Source organism: Thermobia domestica, unplaced genomic scaffold, assembly GCF_964235325.1.
Source record: "Thermobia domestica unplaced genomic scaffold, izTheDome1.hap1.1 HAP1_SCAFFOLD_144, whole genome shotgun sequence".
NCBI lineage: Eukaryota > Metazoa > Arthropoda > Insecta > Zygentoma > Lepismatidae > Thermobia > Thermobia domestica.
The window spans coordinates 227,906-245,178 of NW_027655896.1; the positions used below are offsets into that span (position 1 = coordinate 227,906).

Sequence of the window (17,273 nt, forward strand, 5' to 3'; positions counted from 1 at the left end):
ACTTCGATGGTCAACACCTTTGGGGCATGTTGTACTTGATGAACGCTTGTGTAATTGCTTTTAGATTAAATATTTTTTAATAAAACAGAACGTTTACTTACACTCGTACTACTGGTCCATATGATCTGCTGTATTAACCAGGGATTGTAATATGTGCTATGTTAAATAGCGATATAAAAAAATATGGCATATTCTTTTATACATAGCGGTTGCCAAAATAGGTGTTCGTAGGCTCTGCGGAATTTCTCATTGGATTATGTGTTATAGTCTTATATAATTTCTCCTATGTTAAAATAGGTGTTAATAAAAGTGGTCGTAAAAGACAACGAATACACCCACCACTACTCTCTGTTATGTTAGTAGTCTTTGTTATGTTACATAGAAGTGCATTCGTAGTGTATGTGCTCATAGTTTTATGTAATTTTACTATGTTAAAGTAGGAGTGCAAAAAAAGCCAAATTCTTTTATTAGCTCTGCTACATGATCGTAGTCTTATACAATTCTACTATGATACATAGAGGTTTGAAAATTTGTTCATAGTATATTATTAGTTCTGCTATGTTCGCAGTCTCTTGATTATGTGTTCATGCTATTAAATAATTTCTGTTATTTTAAAATAGGGGTTGAAAAAGACGTCATAAATGAGAACGAGAACCTCTATTATTGTCTGGTATCTTAGTTATTTTTATTATGTTACATAGGTGTTGAAAAATTTCTTCATTGTCTTTCATCATATCTGTTATGTTTGTAGCTTCTGTGTGATTTGTCTTATGTTAAAATAGGGTCTGAAAAAAGTTGTAATAAAAGGGAACGAATATACCCCCAAAAAGTTCTCATAAAAGTAAACAAGTATACTTTTAAAATTTGGTCGTGAAAGAGAACGAGCTTTCGGGGTGTTTCCATGGTTGAATACTGGACTATTGACTACTTCGTGTCAGGCGGGAAATGGATTGTTCTTATATATTCTAGATCGGTAATTTTGCCCTACTTACCTATTTATTACTTTTAAGTCTAATATCTGCTTTGTAGTTTCCTCGGAAGCTCTTGAACTTTTTTGTCGATTTCTCCCTTTGCCAATATTTCTGGAGATATTCATGTTGGCTGTCGCTCCCCCTGCAACTGTTAGATCATAGAGTATAAAAGCAAAACAGCGTATTTCTTATACGCTTATGTGTATACTACTTTTTTCTACAAAATTATTCCTCTACTTTTGGAAATTTCGAGATATTTAAAAAAGTGTCGGTAGGGGCCTAGGTCCCTTGAAACCATTTTTCTGCAGAAAAGAAAAACTATGGGTCACTTTATTTTGTGTCTAGTATCTACCTGCAAATGTTAGTTATAATCGGCTTGAAACACTTTACAGATGTTCCTTGTAAGTGATCTCAATAATTCTCTAGGATCGGCTGGTGCTGTGGCTAAAGCAGTTGAAGCATTTTTTTCTGTCACTGTGCGGAATTTTCAGTACTTTTGCGTCGTAGTACTTAATGATGTATTGCTAAATCTGGAAACAGCACTATGGCTCCATTTAAAAGTTAATCGGTTTAAAATATTTGACCTTTGATCTCGTCGGTCAGCCCTTTGAAACCTGTAGTGGTTGATGACTTATAGCTAAATTTGCAAACAGCAGGTCAATATGTGGCTTCGTTTACGAGTTATTCAGGCTTAAATGTTTGACACAACACCCCGATTGTCAGTGGTTTTGGGACATGTAGTAATTGATGACCTGTTAATAAATGTGGAAATCGCAATTCAATATGTGGCTCCGTTTATGAGTTATTCAGGTTTAAATATTTGACCTTTGATCTCGAATATCAGTACTTTTGAGACACATATTTCATGATGACCTATTACAAAATGTGAAAACAGCCCCTAAATATGTGGCTCCATTTAAAAGTTATTCGAGTTTAAACTTGAACTTTGACCTCAATGGTAATCATTTTTGATGATCTATTAATAAATGTGGTAACAGCACCTTCATATTTTTCTCCGTTTAGAAGTTATTTACGTCGAACTTTAGAACTCCGGCCTCGAAGGTCAGTACTAATGAATACTGTGGTAATTGATATCCTATTTATAAATGTGGAAACAGCACCTCAATATGTGGCTCCGAAGAAAAATTATTCGGGTGTAAATATTTAACCTTTCACCAGCTCGATGGCCAGTACTTTTGGGTCACGTAGTACTTGATTAATGCTTGTGTAATATATGTTATGTTAAATAGGTTTTAGTAAAACGGAATTGTTATAATCGTGCTATTGGTCCATATTCTTTGCTGTGTTAAATTGGGATTTTAATATGTGCTATTTTAAACAGTGATTTTTTTAAAAAGGACACATCCTTTTTACGTAGGGGTTGCGAAAATACGTGTTCGTAGTCTCTTTGCAATTTCTAATTGGACTATGTGGTTTAGTCTTATGTAATGCTTCCTATGTTAAAGTAGGGGTTGAAGAAAGTGGTCATAAATATGAAGGAACACCTCCATTATCGTTTGTTTTCTTAGTTGCCTTTGGTATGTTATATAGGTGTTGAGAAATGTGTTCTTTGTCTTACATCAGATGTTATGTTTGTAGTATGTGTGTGACTTCTGTTATGTGAAAACAGGGGCTGAAAAAGTTGTCATAAAACTGAACAAATATACACCCAAAAAGTTATCATAAAAGAGAACGAATACACCCTTAAAATGGAGTCGTTAAAGAGAATGAGTTTTCGGTGTGTTCGATTTTCCATGGTTGGATAGTGGACTATCGAGTACTTCGGGTCAGGCGGGAAATGGATTGTTGTAATATATTCCAGATCGTTAATTTTTGCAGTACTTACACATTTCTTACTCTTAAGTGTAGTATCTGTATGTGTAGTTTCCTTGGAATCCCTTGTGCTCTTTTCTCGCTTTCTCCCTTTGACAACATTTCTGGAGATATTCATGTTGGCTGTCGCTCCCCCTGCAACTGATACGTCATATGAAAGCAAACAAGCGTATTCCTTAACTTTCTATCCAGTATGTTTATACAACTTTTTCTGCAAAATGATTCGTGTACTTTTGGAAATTTTGAGATGTTTGAAAATAATTCGGTAGGCGCCTAGGTCCCTTGAAACCATTATTCCGCAGAAACGAAAAATATGGGTCACTTTATTTTGTGTCTAGTATCCAGCTGCAGAAGATCGTTAAAATCGGTTTGCAACACTTTACAGATGTTCCATGTAAGTAATGTCAATAATTCTCGAGGGTCGGCTGATGCTGTGGATAAAGCAGTTGAAGCATTTTTTTCTATCACCGTACGGAACAAAGTGATCGGAAATAATGTATGTTACTTCTGGAACTATATGTGAAGAAAATTGCGAATCACTATGTATATTTGAAGTTTAATTTGCAGTATTTCTGCCTACAACGGCAGCAATTCGTGAGTTTTACTCCGAGTAAATCAGGTACAGCAATGATGTGCTGTTAACATGGACCATATACGCTGTGGTTGGAAGATATTCAATCATTATGTCGTCCCATATCAACTTTCAATTCTGCGAATCCTGAAGACCTGCTGCTGACAACTGTGGAGAACGTTGTGAGTGCTAAAGTCTATGCTAAGGTGCTCAGCCATGTGTATGTACTTAGATTGCCATGTATGTCGCAAAAAGGGCATAAAAGTGGAATGGAGGTGGACGGAAATTCCTCAAAGATTCCGCATAGAAAAATGCCAGTGATATTGAAGAATAGACATTATAAGATGGCAGACATCCTCGTTTGGAATAACCCGAAATTCACTTGAAGTAGGTTCCTTTTAAGTGAAATTTATCCAAGTTTCAAATCTATAAAATAATCACTAATTGGCTTTAGGCCTTATTCTAGCTCAAACATTACGACTTTTAAACGATGCTGTGGATAAAGCAGTTGAAGCATTTTTTTCTATCACCGTACGGAACAAAGAGATCGGAAATAATGTATCTTACTTCAGGAACTATATGTGAAGACAATTGCGAATCACTATGTATATTTGAAGTTTAATTTGCAGTATTTCCGCGTACAACGGCAGCAATTCGTGAGCTTTTATTCCGAGTCCATCAGGTACAGCAAGGATGTGCTGTTAACATGGACCATATACGCTGTGGTTGGAAGATATTCAATCATTATGTCGTCCCATATCAACTTTGAAGTCCGCGAATCCTGAAGACCTGCTGCTGACGACTGTGGAGAACGTTGTGAGTGCTAAAGTCTATGCTAAGGTGCTCAGCAATGTGTATGTACTTTGATTGCCATGTATGTCGCAAAAAGGGCGTAAAAGTGGAATGGAGGTGGACGGAAATTCCTCAAAGATTCCGCAAAGAAAAATGCCAGTGATATTGAAGAATAGACATTATAAGATGCCAGACATCCTCGTTTGGAATAACCCGAAACTCAGTTGAAGTAGGCTCCTTTTAAGTGAAATTTATCCAAGTTTGAAATCTATATAATAATCATTAATTAGCTTTAGGCCTTATTCTAGCTCAAACATTACGACTTTTAAACGTTACTAAACTGTTTTTTATTCTCAACAATTTTCCATGCATGTCAGATGTCTACGAATAATCTTGCACACTAAGAACAGAGCAATTTCTAAACGTAAGAATCCATCGAATTTTTGGAATTTACCCCTTTTCCATTCCCAAATATAATCAACATTGAGGTTTCTATGAGCTATTCAAGGCTTTTCCAAATGACTATCGTTGATAACTTCACTCTAAACTTCTTTGATACAGAGATGAACATTTTACAATATTTGCAGCAGAGGGAATTTAACCCATTATTTGAATCTAATTTTAAGATTCTATCTTTAAATGATCTTAATATTGTGTATTTTTAAAGTTTTACTGATAAGGATTTAGCCAGCAATTTGTCATTGTTTTATGTTTGTCTCCATTACAACAGTTTAATAAAGATGCAAAATCTCAACTTTCCACATCTGGCTAACTTTGCAGAATTTTGTTTTTTCTTCCTCTCGGAAAAAGCGTAAATTTCCTCGATTATAACACAATAAGAACAAATAATTAAGTACCTTTTCACGGAGAAACAATTTATGTATCCGATAATATTTGCAACTTGTATTTTAGTCAGTTAAAGTTAGTGCTATAGTTTCCACGAAAACTTTCGGCGTTGACAATAGGCTACGAAATATGACAGTCATAGTGAGAAAACCAGACTCAGGATTTTTTGGGACTTTGTATGACTTGCTTAATAGAGTATGACGACCATTGTAGAAAAGATTTCAGCTTCCTGTTCTGAATGACGTGGTTTAAACTTAATTGCACTGTACTATAAAGGAAACCATTTATATACTCATTTTTCTTGTAATAGATACTGAAAGCAATTATGCTGGTGTAGTGTATTAACAAAGTCAAATAGTTAACATTTTAAAATAAATAAAAGGTGTAATTATTCATTTTCAACTTCCAGCAATTAAAACGAAGGTAGTAGAAGTAAAATATACCACAACTTTCCTCCAGCAATACACATTTACTGGACAAAATTAAAATCACCAGTGTGTGGACATTTTATCGCTTGCGAGAGATATTATTATTAGGGTCACCCTAGTGGGACCCTGGCACCACTGAGTCCGAGTTCGTTAATATGGGCAACCCCTTAACATTTTGAAAGGTAACGGTGACATACGTTTGTCCTCTACTGCTAAGAATAACTCTTGAACAAAAGTGACTTTTTTTTGGCAAAAGTTACTTTTTTGCACAAGTTGCAGAAGTTACATATCTTGGATATTGATGCCATGAAATGTTGACATCTCTAGAGCTTGACATCTACTTGACGAAATTGGAACTTGTAAATTGTAAACATTTTAAGTTTCTTCCAGAGTGTTTTCTGTATTACATTAACACACACCTAGTGCTGGGTGAATTCCCGGGAAGATATTGTTCGGGAATATTCTCTGGGAATATTCCCGGGAAAATTCCCAAAATGGAAAATTATCCGGGAATTTATGTTCAATCATAAAGAAAATTGCATTTTATTACTATATTATGATTTCAAAGTTGAATTAATTTTTATATCACAGCATATTATTACTGTTGTCCACAGAGGATTCTATAAAATGTATATTCTGAACGGTAATATGTTACTTTATTAACACTTTATTATATTTAGAAAGCACGCAAAAATGTATATTTATTTACAATGTGTTCTATCAATTAAATATGTATGAAAAAATTATATAGTAACAGTTTTAATGTATATGTAAGTGGATTTGCTCAACTTGACTCTATTACTGATATTATGAACACATTAAATTTATAAATGTTATAAAAAAATAGATTGGGTAAATGCTAGAAGATACATGTCTCACCAATTCATCAACATTTGCGCATACGTATTTATGTTCAAAAAATTTGCAAGATACTTACTTATTTTTATGTCTTAGCGCGTAACATTGCGATACACGACCTTTCATTCTACCTATTTCTCGAAATTCCATACGTTAATTCACATGTAAAAGAAGTCCGAGTACCTCTTCAGAAATTCGAGTCAGCGAGACAGACCGACGTCTGTTACTAATGGTGATTCAGGTTTTATTAATAGTACTTGATCTCTATTCCTACATAATTCTAAATTACTTTATAAAATGGTTCCTTTTCATTATTTGTAAATTAGTCCTTTGCTAATTTTGGCTGTTCTTTAGCATTGGGGGCAAGCTTTTGCACCTAATTTTTTTGCGATATTCTATTCCGATGCGGTTGTTTTTTGATTTCATACGTTAAATTACGTTCCCAATATTAAATTCAGACAGCATTGCAGAGCGAGCGTTAGCGAATGAAGGCGGGTTAGAGCCCCACATGGCATGTTGTTTTCTATATTCGTTACCAACAATTCACTTTCTTTTCTCACATAAATCACTTCCACTTACCTTTCTGTTTTGTATAAATCCCCTACTGCTCTATAAAAATGTGTTCAATACTTTCTTGACTACTCGAACATCACTATGAACTCATTTCTTCTGTAAATTATCCTACTTTTTGCTAGTTTTGCCCTCCAATACTAAACAATTACCTTACTTTTTAGTGCAAATGGAAATGGAACTTTAAAAAATGATATTATTAGTTATATAAATTACCGTCAAATAATTTTAAATTTTTTAATCTCCAAATTTTTTAAAACCAAGAAATAAATCATAATATATTAAAATAAAGTAATTAGTCATATAGTTCTTATAATTTGGAAGATAAAGTAAAGAAATGGAACTAAATTACTTCCTGGGAATTTATAGGCCAGGGAAAAAACCCAGGAATATTCCCATTTTTAAATTCCTTCCCACCGTGAATATTCCAACTGCCCATCACTACACACACCTAATAAATTAAACACTATGCATTATTATGATTTTAAAAGCAGTACTATTGCTTACCTCTAATGCCTTCAATGCATTTTCTTCCGTTTTCATCACAGAGAAGTTGGTGTTCTGTTAAGATAAATATGAGTAAAGTTAATTCCGTGTCAAGATTCTTTATCATATTGCCGACAGACAACACAGACGCAAAATACAAAGAGGTAACATACACATTTCACTAATTGTGTAGAGCAGTGCTATTCAAAGTTTTTTCCTCTCGTACCCTTAGACACATTTCGCCATCCAATTGTGTACCCCTGAAGTTGTTTATTAAAAACTAAAACGAAATTAACTTGTCCAAATTAATACACATATTCTGTTGATTAAAAGGGGGGACAAATACAATCCAACAAAAGTACACTCAATATGCCAATCAAAAGACTATTAACAGGGTGTAGAGTGCACATCCGAAAAAAAAATAACATTGGAAATTTCAAAACACATGGGAGACTTCCAGTTCTACTTAGGGGGATTTCCCCCACTTCCTTCCAGATAATTCGCACACTGAGGCCAATGTTGAAAATTTAAAAATTAAAAGTAAGTGTAGAACTAAATGTATTTTCTCCAATGCTTAAGGGCCGCGGTGGCTCCGTGGCGTTCACCTGTGGAGCTTTGGGTCCCGGCTTCGATCCCAGTTCCCGCCAAGTGAACTTTGTTGTGGACAAACAAAGTGTGCGTGGGTTTTCACGGGGTTCTCCCGTTTCCTCTCACTTTTTTCATTCCACCATTTCATTCATTGCTCATCATCACAGTCTCCTTTAACCTAACCGGCATATTCGTGGGACGTAAAACTCAAAGATTTCATTTCACTTTTTCCCCTATGCTTATGTTGGATTACGTACCCCAAAAATATCTTCGCGTACCCCTAAAGGTGCGAGCACCCACAGTTGAATAGCACTGGTGTGTAGAGAACTAACCACCTAATATTTCTACACATCTCACGAAATATGTCAAAAAAAAAATAAATCAATAATATAGTAGGCTAGATAAAAAAGTAAACCCGCAAACACTGATACAGAAACGAAACATGCTAGTTGGAAAGGTTTATGTTTGTACTTTAATATAACCAAAATCACCCTCAGAAATACCACGATATGACGTCATCAAAATGGCCGCCGATGAATGGTACGTCAGTATATTGAAAAATCCATTACCCATCTACCGTTCATTAGAAAAGTTAAATTTCCGTTTAATTTTTAAGAGAATACAACATAATAGAACTTCTGTGACAGATATCCATATATTAACATTATTTCTTTAATACGTCTTCTAACAATAAAAAGGTGCCAGCTTTTCTGATTGCGATTTATATAAGGAACATTTCTTTACAACGAAACCCTCATATCAAAAACGATATTAAAATTGAAATACTGAATGTTCGCGAAACTCTGGTAATATGCGCAAGGTGTAGAGCATTCACATCGTGAAAAAAAGACATAGTTTCCAAAATAAGGTAATTGTCATGGCAAAATATAAAAATATTTATAATAGAGTATATGGAAACCTACATGTGACAAACTGATTTTTAGGTACCTTGGGTTCAACCTAGGGAGCTAGACTTTGAACGACGTATAAAGTATAAACACCAGCAAATAATAGCTGAGAATACGGAGGATACATTTATAGTTTTCAACTACTGTGCCGGACAAAATGTGAAATGCCGCATTGCTATCCATGGAGATGCGTAGCAGTTCTCATCGATTAAAATTAATAGTTTCAAGTTGTTCTGGTCGTACATCTAAAATACGACATATTGACAGATAAACAATCGGAAAAACGATAACATTTCATAATCCGTGTGATACATGGTTTAAACAAAATTACACTAACTCCAAAATTGCATATAGTATACAACAACAAAAATTAATATTTTCTTTAAGGTCTTGCCGTACACATCTAACTAATGAAACTCGAAGCAAACGTAAAAAAAAAGCATTATATCATACTTCTGACACACTCATGAAAAAAAAACACTGACTGCTAGATGTGAAACACTTCACAACAATCAAGTCTTTGGTGTCACCGAAAAGGTTGTTTAAGAGGGCAATAGGCAAATGAGACGTACCTGCCGATTGCCAATTACTATAAAACTGAGGCGATATGGGAACAATAGCCAAGAATCATTGCTACAACTGGGTACTTTCAGTACCAACTAGTAATGGCCCCATTCAAGAGGATCCAGCGGCTGCGGTGTAAGTGGTTCATGAAATAACATTAAGGTGCACTCGCATAGAGTGACAATAATCTGGTCTTACTGCGAGTAGTAGTCTCTCGTGTTGAGGTAGAGTACTACCGGTTGCAACCATATTCATGTATAGTTTATAATACAGGACCCTTAGTAATTATGAGAAGCTTCCACCATATAATTTAACAAGAAATTCTATGCTACTGGATGCAACAATTTGTTGGGTGAAATTACGTCGCCAATCTGTTCACTGCGGATTTGATGAACGTCTTTACATAACATTCTTTCCCACATCCAAAGAAAGCTGATGTAGTGTCACCGAGTCATTGCATGGATGAACAAAAGATGCGGCTAAAGATTTTCCACATTCTGTAATATATGGTGCGCAATAATATGTTTATTTGCTGGTAGTCCCAGACATGAAGTATACATTAGCCATTTCTAATTATAGCAGCATAAACCAGCATAATGAGGATATCTCTATCAATTCATGACCTTCTAAAGGTATCAGGTATAAAGGATTTTAATTTGTTTAGATTTTTGTGTCTTCAGTAACTTACATATTGAAGACATGACTTCAGCAGAGAGCCGTTGATGTTTATAATCTTTATTTGAAGACTATCAAATTCTACTATAATTTAATTGAGCCATCAATATTTGCTGAAAATATACTTTTTGTACTGTTTCATGATGCATGAGTACTTTCCAATTGTAGGCAATCAAATGTCATAAAGAGGAGCTCCACCATGTAATACACATCTGCCATACACTTTTGGTTGAGGCGTACCAGGCATGACCTTCATTAATATTGTTATTAGATTAGTCTCGCCTGGCTTTCTCATGTAGCTGTCTTTGAAGAATGATGTACGCTCAGCAGTAAGCGTATATTTGAGTTAGTGAGCCACATTTCCATTTTGTTCAGTAATGGTAATAAGTCGCATAAACAGTACGGACGGACAATATGGAAACTGTGTGGCCTACATTGTTTCCCTTCTTCAGAGTTTGGACTTGGATCTTCTTCATATGAAGAGAATAGTTGTGTGAAAAAGCTTTAGAGTTGAAGTGACTGTGTATTATTTAAAATTGGTTTCTAGTTCTACAGAAATTAGTTAAGATATCTACACATCATTGAAAATTTTCCAAGAACAACTTAGAGGCGTCTACCGACAAACACTTCAACATTCCTATATTCGATTTCTACTTTGAACAAGAAAGCAAACGTTGCATTATAAAACAGGTTATATCTCTGCCATCGTAACGCATAGAGTACATGCAGGTGGCAGTTTCCAATGTTCGGATATACTCAAAATCTGATGTAAACTTTGTATGCACCAAGCAACTGTAGGAAACGGCACACCTATCGGTGTATTGGGTAACATCACTGGATGGACAGTGTTGTCAACTCAATATAATGTTATGGTTTATTAAATATCGTTTCATAATTTGAATCAGCAATGAAAGCAAAGTCAAAAGAAATGACACTCGCAGATCAGTTTTTCACACTTTTTCAGAAATAACGTTAAACATTTATAACATTAAAACGTTACACACACAAGGAATGAAGTAGTAACAAATTGTGCACATTAAAATAAATAATACAAAGAACTCTTTAAGATGACTTCGCGTGTAGAAAGGTCAGTTAAGCACTGTTGCCACAACAAAAGAGAGAAGAATTGAGTTTGGAAATGATGTAATAACCTGGAAACGGTTACACGTACAGTGTGGTTTAAAATTTTTAGGACAAATCAGAATGTCATATGGTGCATTGTACCGTTGATTTGAGATCGACAGGTCAAGTACTTACCGAGATATTTAGTATTTTATAAAAGCGAAGAATTTTTTGTTGTACAAGATGGCAAGGCTGTCTCAAAATTCCCTGTTTTCCCTCAGCTATGGGGAAATCTTAAAGAAATGGTTAAAACAAAATGGAACATTGTTGAATTGTCATACATAAAATTAAACCTTTTAAGTTCTTGAAAGGACTAACTAAAAATAATGTTGTGGATATTAATGGTTCTCGAGTTAGTAGTGCGCATTCGCATTACAACATAATACAAAGACGTTTACGAGAATTACCTAATAACTACTATCGTGTGGTGAATATACTTATTCTCTTGCAATTTGAGGTGAACAATATCGAAACAATTCAATACTATCTGTAAATATTACCAACTTGTTACCAATTAATCTTTAAAACACGAATGGATGAAATAAGTAAAAGTTTGTTGAAAAGAAATAATACAAGGGGGTTGTTTGCAAGCACAATTTCTTTGGCTGAGTACTGGTTACTGGGTATAAAGTAATTACACACTTTTTCGCTTGCTAACACACGTCTAAGGGAGTCATTCGGAAGCAAGGTTCAAGAAATTCTGCATAGTTGCATTCAAAGCAACACAAAAACTGCAAGAAGGTATTGTAACTGCTATGCAGTTTATCGCTAACACTCGTAACTATTGCATTGTGTTGAAGCAAACCATTACGGAATGTGGCAACAAGTCTCTCGCAGTAACCAGTAGGTCACTAAACAAATTAATTGTATATGTAGTATACTTAGTACAGCTAATATCTCACTTATTAAGATAAGAATTTTAAAGTCATTGGCTCAAATTTTGTATTGTTTATTTATTATCAATTTGCTACCATATTATAAATCTCTGCAAGGTATAAGTGAATGGGTGAATGAATTTCAGTAAGTTGTATATGACCAATGAAATATTCATTGTTCTGGAAATACACAATTATTTCTACCATAAAGTGCGTGTATTTTCTTATATTTCTATTTTGTCCGCAGCTTGTCAATTGCACGTTATCAACTTCTATATTTGTCAGTTTATTTATTGATTGTGTCGTTACAATTCATCGAATAAGTTTAAATACGCAACTGCATTTCCTGTGTAGCTCGAAATAATATTTTAAGTATATATTTAGTAATATTTTTTATGAATTTGAAGGTGAATCAATTGACCAAAATTTATATAGTAATAGGGAATTGTAAGATTTCCGTCAAACACTATACGCAGCCTCACGAACAATAATGCATGATACGTTTAATTTATGTAATACTAGCATAAATTTCCCGCTTTGCTGGGTTAAATTAAGAAAAGATAGTAATATGTTTCGTTAGACAGTCACATTTTACTATTACTAAAGCGCTCCTTGATTTTTATACACACACTCCCCTCCCCATGTTGCGGGCCACGGCATCGGAACTGTCATTGTCCATCTCAGCGACCACGAAAATTGTGAATTCGACACTGATATTGGCCATTTTGATTATATATAGCTATATATATATATATAAATATATATATATATATATATATATATATATATATATATATATATATATATATATATGCCTGCCTTCCCACAATTTTTGTGCGGCTGAATTTGTTTAAATGGCATTAAAGGTTTCTCTGTTCATCTTGGCAACATCAGAAATTATACATTCTACACTAATATCGGTAATTTTCAATTATTTGTAAATGTCTTTGCCCTGCTTTAAAATACACCTTGAAAGTGATACAAGAAAAATAATCTCACGATCGAACTTTATCTACGTTGAAAATTTGATCGAGATCGATCAGGTGGTTCAAGAGTGGAGTCACACATATATATCAACATCCCCTCCCCCAAGTTGCACCGTCCAAGTTAAATAATAAAAATTATCCCAGTCCCTAATGTCATCTATGTTTAAAATTAGGTCGCGATCGTGTGTGCGGTTCAAGAATTATTAAGTTTCATTTATTTATATATATATTTGTCCCCTCCCCCTCCCCGAAAATATACCGCCAGAACGTTATTATAAAAACCTCCCAATTCCGAACTTCATCTATATTCAAAAAATGATTAAGATCAGTTCTGTGGTTAAAACGTAATGATTTCACAAAGACAATCACATTCATATTAACATTTTTTTACATACATCTCCACTCTCCCTCCCTAGGTTGTACCGGAAAAGTGAAATAAAGGAAACATCCCAAGTCCGAACCTTATCTATGTTGAGCGTTTGATTAAAGTATGTCTTGTCGCTCAAGAATTATTATTAAGTTTTATTTATTTTTATAGACTTCCCACCTCTCTCATCTCTAAGTTCTACGGTTAAAGTGATATGATAAAAAAACATCAAAGATCCGAATCAACTCTAAATTGATTTTTTTTAAATGGATCGGTGATTTAAACGTGTTGAGCTCAAAAAGGCAATCACCTTCATTTTTATTTTTTTTTACATATATATATATCTCCCCTCCCCCTCCCATAGGTTGCATCGTAAAAGTGAAATAACGAAAAAATCCCCAGGCTTGAACCTTATCTATGTTGAAAGTTTGATTGCAATCGGTCGGGTGGTTGAACAATTATTAAATTTTATTTACTTTTATATATTTCTCCTCTCCCGTCCCCTCCTCTAAGTTCTACAGATAAAGTGTAATGACGAAAGCCACCTCGTATCTAAATCTCATGTATTTTTGAAAATTTGTATAAGATCGGATGAGTGATTTAAACGTGATGAAGTCACAAAGACAGCCACTTTTATTTTTTATTTTTTGACTTATATCTCCCCCTCCCCTTCGTTGCACCGTAAAAGTGAAATAACGGATACATCCCTGGCCCGAATCTTATTTGTTTTAAGTTTGATCAAGATTGGTTTGGTGATTCAAGAGTTATTAAGTTTTATTTATTTTTATACATTTCTCCCCTCTCCACCCCATCCCTAAGTTCTAAAGTTAAAGTGGTATAATAAAATACACCTCATGTCCGAAACATATCTATCTTAAATCTTTTTACGATCGGTCGGGTGGTGTAAGTGTGAGGAGGCCTAAAAGACAGTCACTCTTATTTTTTGCATATACCTTCTCCTTGCCCCTTCCCCTTCGTTGCACTGGAAAAGTGAAATGACGAAAACATCCCAGGCATGAACCTTATCAACGTTGAAAGTTTGATCGAGATGGGTCAGAAGGTTCTATAGTTATTAAGTTTTATTCATTCACATATATGTTCAGGGCTATGCTTCAGGGCTATTCACTTGCATAATACGTAGGTCGAAATCAAAACTTAAAAAAAAAAATCAAAATAATTTAAGCTAAACAGAATAGCACTCCAAGTATAATCTTCTTGTCTTTCTTAAAAACGAAAAAGTACTCCGGTGTACTACGGATGTTCTGCAATTCTGATCTTCAAATTTATTTACGGAATTTAACCATCTTGAACTCGCAGGATTTTGCCTTCATAAAAAACATTTGTTCTGTAGATTAAAATTAAAAATGAATTAGTCTATATTCTTGGAAACTTACTGTTGCACCAACACACACATATACTGGGTGTAACAAAAAGGTACGACAAAATGTCAGGAGTGGATTCCTTATGGGTAGACAAGCAAAATCGTTCATATGACCATATGTCGGAAAATGCATCATTAAAAAGAGTTACGGTCATTGAGCCGCTTAATGGGGGAAATAGTCACATTCTGTCGCTCCTTAATGGGACCCAATTTAAACCTCAAAACCCCAGACCCTAATTAAGCTAGGAAGATCTTATCTATGTATTTATCGATCTATCCAATATATGTCGGATAGATTGGGGTATTAAAAGAGCATCTTCCTAGCTCTACGAAATCGGTCTTCAAGGCGGTAGTCGCACCAGTAATGACATCTGGTAGCGTTGTTACTTAACACACATAGTACGAATAAACCTTGAAACCACAAATTGTTAGTTTTGCCGTGGTTAAGTTTGTAAGGTGTTTGTGTGTTGAGTGGAGCACCGCGGATTCGGATCTCGGATGACACGGGTATGTTTTCCTTTCAGCATAATTTTCTATATGTTTATAGTTGTTATTAATAATTGGTTTATTTCATTTATTGTAGATTATCTTAAATTAGTGGAGGTTAAGTAAAGTCAGGAATGTTAAGATACATATATAGGCGCTTTATCCGTGTATACAGTCCAGAGATGGAGTGGATATATATATATACAGATCGATCGATCTATCCAATATATGTCGGATAAATTGGGGTATTAAAAGAGCATTTTCCTAGCACTACGAAATCAGCATATATATACAGAGGCGTTTCCAAGGGGGGACTATAGGGGATATAGCTTCCCTTGACGCTCAAGTATACACTGGGTAGAATGTTATTCAATCCTGCTTTACACTAAATAAAACTGCAAAGTATGGTTTAGCCCTTCCCTTGGTCATATCCTGGATCCACCATTCTATATATATGCATATATATATTAACAACAGTAAGTCCCCAGGTGTATAGTTTAATTCATTCTTCCTTTTAACCTACAGAAAAAATGCTTTGGTTTACTGCTGCAGATGGCGGTCCTGAAATACGAAGTATATGGAGAATTGAATAGAATCAGAATAAATTTGACAACGAGAGTAACAAAAGTTACACAGGTCATCACAGTAGAGTGATTAATAAGGAGGAAAACGTAAATTAAATTGTGGAGTGTATGTTTTCGTGGATTGATGCGATGTGAGGCAAGGTGGCTATAGAGCATAATCCCAAAGAGTTTAAAACCCAACGTATTATTAGCTAACTTAGTATATTTACGGGGGTATTATCATTGGGTCACGCCGGAAAAACCGAGCCCTGCGGGGATTCTAATCCCCTTCGATCGCTAACGCTCGGTCAGCTATGTTTCATACTGTAGATAAATCGCTTTTTTATCAATAAAGTTGTGTGTGTGCAAAATGGACTAAATACTAAATGACATTACGTCATTTCGACTTGTGCAACGTGAACTTGAAATTTACCTCACTCTTTCTGAGGACATATTCAATTTGCAGCATTGGTTTAGTCATTAATGAGTAGTTTGCAACCCTTAGTAATTCCAAGGAACTGATTTAGCGCGGTAATAGTATTCTGATTCATACGGATGAACGAAAGAGCAAAAGAGTCAAAATAAGAAATATTTGTGCTTAATAGTGAAGAGTGAAGGCCAGAAATGAAAAAGATGTACTTGTAGGTAACATATGTGAAAGTAAGAACAGGTAAGTTGTAATACAACGCCGAAAACAAATTCATGTGGGTTTTATCTCGGCCGCAACCTGTGGCAGTTTAGCCAATGCTTCTTATAAAAGAAAAGGGCTTGCTAACCATAGCTGGTTAGAGGCCGTAAATAAAATTCAAACTTCAAATGGAACTTGGGTAACTCGCAGACAATCGCTGATTTAATAACACGTTTTGTAACAGCCGGTTTAATGGCAGATTGATGAACATACTTGATATGGCCTGTGTAGCAGAGTAGACAACATTTGCTGCTGACGTTCTAAGGGATTTGTGTTTGAATCTCAGCCAGATTTAAGGGTTATTTTTTCATGGAATTAAACATTGTAAATGAGGTTCGCGACTTACACTGAAGGAGAATTATTCCATAAAGGGAGAAAAACCGAAGACTGACACAGGTGGAAGGGATAAAGACGCAGAGTGTTTATCCTAAAGCGTTAAAATTTAACTTATTCCTATGATTTTGGCTCTTTCCTTCTTTTCTTATTTTATTTCGCTTCCAATACTTTTTAGGTCTTTGCATGATGTGAAATATTATTTTTGTTTTCTTTGCATTAATTCCTATCTGTCAGAACTTAACGTGAATGGAAATTCTGCACATTTATCTATTGGTTCTTACTGTAAGTGATGCTCTCAGATAGTAATACTTTTTCCTCCAAATGGAGGAATATTCTGAAATGTTATGTTTTCGGGCATGTTTTTGCTGTGATGTTGGAT

At 34.8% G+C, this 17,273-nt stretch overlaps 1 protein-coding gene across 1 annotated transcript in view; it reads right to left on the reverse strand.

Moving 5' to 3' along the window:
• Positions 1–7,365: 7,365 nt before the first annotated feature.
• LOC145676395 (uncharacterized) overlaps positions 7,366–17,273 on the reverse strand; it is a 45,649-nt gene continuing 35,741 nt past the window's right edge. Inside the window, exon 4 of the mRNA XM_081747245.1 lies at positions 7,366–7,430. Coding sequence (XP_081603371.1) covers positions 7,366–7,430 — 65 coding nt within the window. The remainder of the gene's footprint in view (positions 7,431–17,273) is intronic.